This window comes from Cajanus cajan, chromosome 10 (assembly GCF_000230855.2).
Source record: "Cajanus cajan strain Asha chromosome 10, NIPB_CcT2T_4, whole genome shotgun sequence".
Classification (NCBI taxonomy): domain Eukaryota; kingdom Viridiplantae; phylum Streptophyta; class Magnoliopsida; order Fabales; family Fabaceae; genus Cajanus; species Cajanus cajan.
This window is the reverse complement of record NC_138526.1, coordinates 33,638,238-33,642,405: the sequence shown is the minus strand read 5'-3', so window position 1 is coordinate 33,642,405 and position 4,168 is coordinate 33,638,238. Positions and strand designations below refer to the sequence as shown.

Below are 4,168 nucleotides of genomic sequence, written 5' to 3'. Positions count from 1 at the left end.
TTATTGAGAAACTAATTTCATCATTAAATTAGCAAAATTTGTAACAACATAGAATTTGACATTTTTTTAAAGAAAGAAAAAAAATGAACGTTTTTAAAAATAGGACTAAGAACTTATAGGTTAAAAAAATGTTTAACCATGATATAATTATGTTAAACGGTGCAAAACATCGTAAAGTCACAAAACAAAACGATAAAAAAAATTAAGTAGAGTTGCTTAGGTAATTTATTCGTGCTATTCTCCGATAATTTTTTTTTTATTTCAATCATTTTTATCTATATATTTAATGTAAGTTTTATCAATATATATTTATATATATTATTAAAATATTTATATTTAATATAAATCTTATTAATATATTTACATATACTAAAGTAAACTTCAACTTTAATTGAATAGCATGACACATATTCATGGTCCAATGTACAAAACTCACTATAAATGAGACCCCGATAACGTTCATTTGCACCACAAATCATTTCTCTACGTCAATCTTTTTCATCCTTCTTTGTTCTCCTTGAACTCAACCATGGCAGATGAGGTTGTTCTGCTAGATTTCTGGCCAAGTCCTTTTGGGATGAGGGTCAGGATAGCCCTTGCTGAAAAGGGCATCAAGTATGAGTACAAAGAAGAGGACTTGAGGAACAAGAGCCCTCTGCTCCTCCAAATGAACCCGGTTCACAAGAAAATCCCGGTTCTCATCCACAATGGCAACCCCATTTGTGAATCTCTCATTGCTGTTCAGTACATTGAGGATGTTTGGAATGACAAAAACCCCTTGTTGCCTTCTGATCCCTACCAGAGATCTCAAGCTAGATTCTGGGCTGACTATGTTGACAACAAGGTAACCTTGCATGCTTCATTGCAGTCATTGCTGTAATTCCTTTACCATTGTTTTTATAATATCATTTTAGTATGAAATGATGTGATTTGGTTGATTTATTACCATTTTGCTGCCTATTATTATTTCTTTCCCTTTTTTAGATGTACTCTAGAGTATGGTAGATGCATGCATAGTGTAAGGAAGATGGTCCCAATTTTTGGATAACAAAATAGCTACTTTCTTATGACTTTATTTTTTTCCCAAGATTCTCCAATCTCCACAACCTATAATAATCAATAAGTGGTTCAGCTTCCTTTCCCTTTTAAAAGTTTTGTTCTTTTGCTGTTTCTTTTTTCGGTAAACATTCCTCTGCCTACTTTGGCAACATGCGGAAAAAAAGTACTCGATAACCTTTTTAAGTGCCTCTTATGTAAACAAGCTGTATTTGATTTTCTTTTTAAGTGGCTCTTATGTCAAACAAACTGTATTTGATTATGATAGGCATTAGTGTATTGGTTATTTGTGTCCATTTTATTATTCTTATGTTTTATGATCTAATTGAGTGTTAGTTCTAAATGTGGAATAGATATATGATCTTGGGAGGAAGGTTTGGACATCAAAAGGAGAAGAACAAGAAGCTGCCAAGAAGGAGTTCATAGAAGCCCTTAAATTGATGGAGGATCAGCTGGGAGACAAGACTTACTTTGGAGGAGACAATATTGGCTTTGTGGATATAGCACTTGTTCCATTCTCCACTTGGTTCAAAGCCTATGAGACTTTTGGAAACCTCAACATAGAGAGTGAGTGCCCCAAGTTTGTTGCTTGGGTCAAGAGGTGCCTGCAGAAAGAGAGCGTTGCCAAGTCTCTTCCTGATCCGCATAAGGTCTATGAGCTCGTTGTGGAGATAAGAAAGATTATAGGAATTGAGTAGGTTGGAATACTAAATGACCATTGTGAAGTATTGGTCTTCATTTGGTCATTCTTAAGCTTTCAATAAGATAATCTTTCTGTAATAAAAGGCACTTTGATGTGCCAAACTTCATGCTTTCATAGGAATGTGTAGGTTTTGAGAAACTTCTGATGGATCTTTCATGTGATTGTTGGTTCTTTTCTGCATTATTACATACTAGAGTCACTTGGTGATAGTTGTGTATGAAACTATTTCTGTACATCTTGGATGTTGCCAGCTTGTGCGAGTACTATTTTTCCACTTACCATTGACCTGTGTTCACTATTATTATCACCGAAAGTATACTTGTTCAGTTGTTCCAGCAACATATAGGATATGAACTCAATCAAAAGAATTTATGCGGCTTCCTTTTGACGGTTGCATATGCCAAGTTCTGCTGTTCTCAGGGATAATTTCTCATGCTTAATCATTCTCTTTCATGAACAATGTATTAGACATAAGCTTCTCATCATTGAACATGATAACCTTAACTTCAAATTTTAGTCATTCATTGCTGTTGAGTATATTGATGAGGTTTGAAATGATAAGTCTACTGCGTTGCCTTCTGATCTATACCAGAGAGCACAAGCAAGATTCTGAGGTAACTAGGTGTGACACCAAGGTACTTTTGTGATTGTCATTGTTTCTGTTATTCCTATCCTTTAATCAAATTAATAAACTTTAATTTGTTTGAAAAATGTGAAATTTGGTACTGAACTTCCTTGTGATATTTGGGGTGTCTTATTGGAAGAACAATTAGGGGATGAGCCTTGTATTGGTGGAAATGAAGGATTAATGATAGAGTTTTAGCTTAGAAAGATATTATCTGTGTTATTGTTATAATTTGTTTGCTTAGGAAGATATTATCTATTGCTATTACAGATAATATCTTGTATTTAAATTAAATTTTTAAGTTTGTTAGATAAAAGGATAAGATTGGAGCAGTTTGGCCTTTTATCTCTATACATACAGGGTGTAAGAGGAACTTCAATGAATCAGTATACAGTATTTTACAGGAAACAACCTTGGCTTTTATGGATGTTTCACACTTTCACTTGTTCCTTTGTTCCGTTATTTTTATATCTATTGTGTATTAGTGAAATTGGCTAAAAACATCTCAACTAATTGGGATTATGATACCTAACTGTAAATGAAAAATAAAGAGCTGAATCTATACCAATACTAGAGTGTAGAGCATGGCTGGTTTTAGTTTTTTCCGGTGAAAACAACATATGAAAAATAGAAGTGTATGACTAAACAAAATATTGAGGGTTAAATTAGAAAATTTACGTACAATGCACACAAAATTGACAAAAATTGATATCATATGAGTTATATACTCAGTGTTACACACATTGAAAGTGTTTACATTAAGTGTTTAAATACTAAAATTGACTAACCTTTGATTGGATAAAATAAACAATAAAATATGACTAAGTTAATAAGTAAACATCACTTTGGTGCATAACTTATTTTTTCTGAAGATAAGTAACTTTTAACCAAACTTATAGATAAATAGAAAACTGTAGAAATTTTAAAATATTTAATTATGTAGAAAATATCAACTACCAACACTCTTCCTTGAGATTTTTCTTCATCATTTCAAGTTTTGATCTCTATCATCCTTTATACTTCTTTGTTGGATCACCTTCAAGTAGACGAGTATCAAAAGTCATAATATTCCTTAGCTTAACGCTAATTAGATCATCTGAAAATATATTTACAATTGTCTTAATCCATTTTTTAAAGATCTTTTTCATGAGAGTTGCAACAATATTATCAACAATGTTCTTCTTCATAAAACTTATTGAAATGATAAGAAGAAATATAATAATTTCAACTAAAATTTTCAATTTTTTTTCTCCTCCTTTGGCTAAAGCCATGACTATGATTGTTGTAGCTATTATGACTCATAAAAAATGATTCCCCATAAATTTCACCTTTTTTTTTTTTTTAAGTTGGGTTGTGTTTAAAGATCACCTTCTCTTGAGTAGCTTTTATTCTGAACCTATTTGAATCACATTTAAGAGTTTGAAATGTCTCTTTAAATGACTCATTCTTCAAATTTCCATCTTTATTTAAAACAACATGCTTGGCTTCTTCCATTCTATTAGAAAAAAATTATCTCTCATTTTAATGAACATAAGCTCACACCCAAAAGGGGAAAAAATAGTGCATCCCATATTTTTAAAGCACAAAGAATAATTCTTTTCAAGCATTTGTCCCACACTAAAAAAGGTTTTGATTTATTTTAGACACAAATAAAACATCTTAAATATATTTGATAGCTAAAGGAGTTTCAACAACAACAGCTCCTTTATCTTTGACATCAACACTTTTTCCATTGCCTATGGGGATTTTGAAGATTTGGGATTGATTTAATTCCTTGAAAACTT

The 4,168-nt window shown here is 31.7% G+C and overlaps 1 protein-coding gene across 1 annotated transcript; it reads left to right on the top strand.

Annotated features, from left to right (window-relative positions):
• Positions 1-457: 457 nt before the first annotated feature.
• LOC109794641 (putative glutathione S-transferase) lies at positions 458-2,040 on the top strand. Its single transcript, XM_083065065.1, has 2 exons — positions 458-844; positions 1,410-2,040. The coding sequence occupies exons 1-2, from the start codon at positions 530-532 to the stop codon at positions 1,752-1,754; spliced, it is 660 nt and encodes a 219-aa protein (XP_082921191.1). The 5' UTR covers positions 458-529; the 3' UTR covers positions 1,755-2,040.
• The last annotated feature ends 2,128 nt before the right edge of the window (positions 2,041-4,168 follow it).

Excerpts from the sequence above, each read along its gene's own strand:
- LOC109794641 (XM_083065065.1), top strand. The coding sequence starts at position 530 with ATGGCAGATGAGGTTGTTCTGCTAGATTTCTGGCCAAGTCCTTTTGGG. Across the intron at positions 845-1,409 it reads CTGACTATGTTGACAACAAG|ATATATGATCTTGGGAGGAA; the intron begins GTAACCTTGCAT and ends AATGTGGAATAG.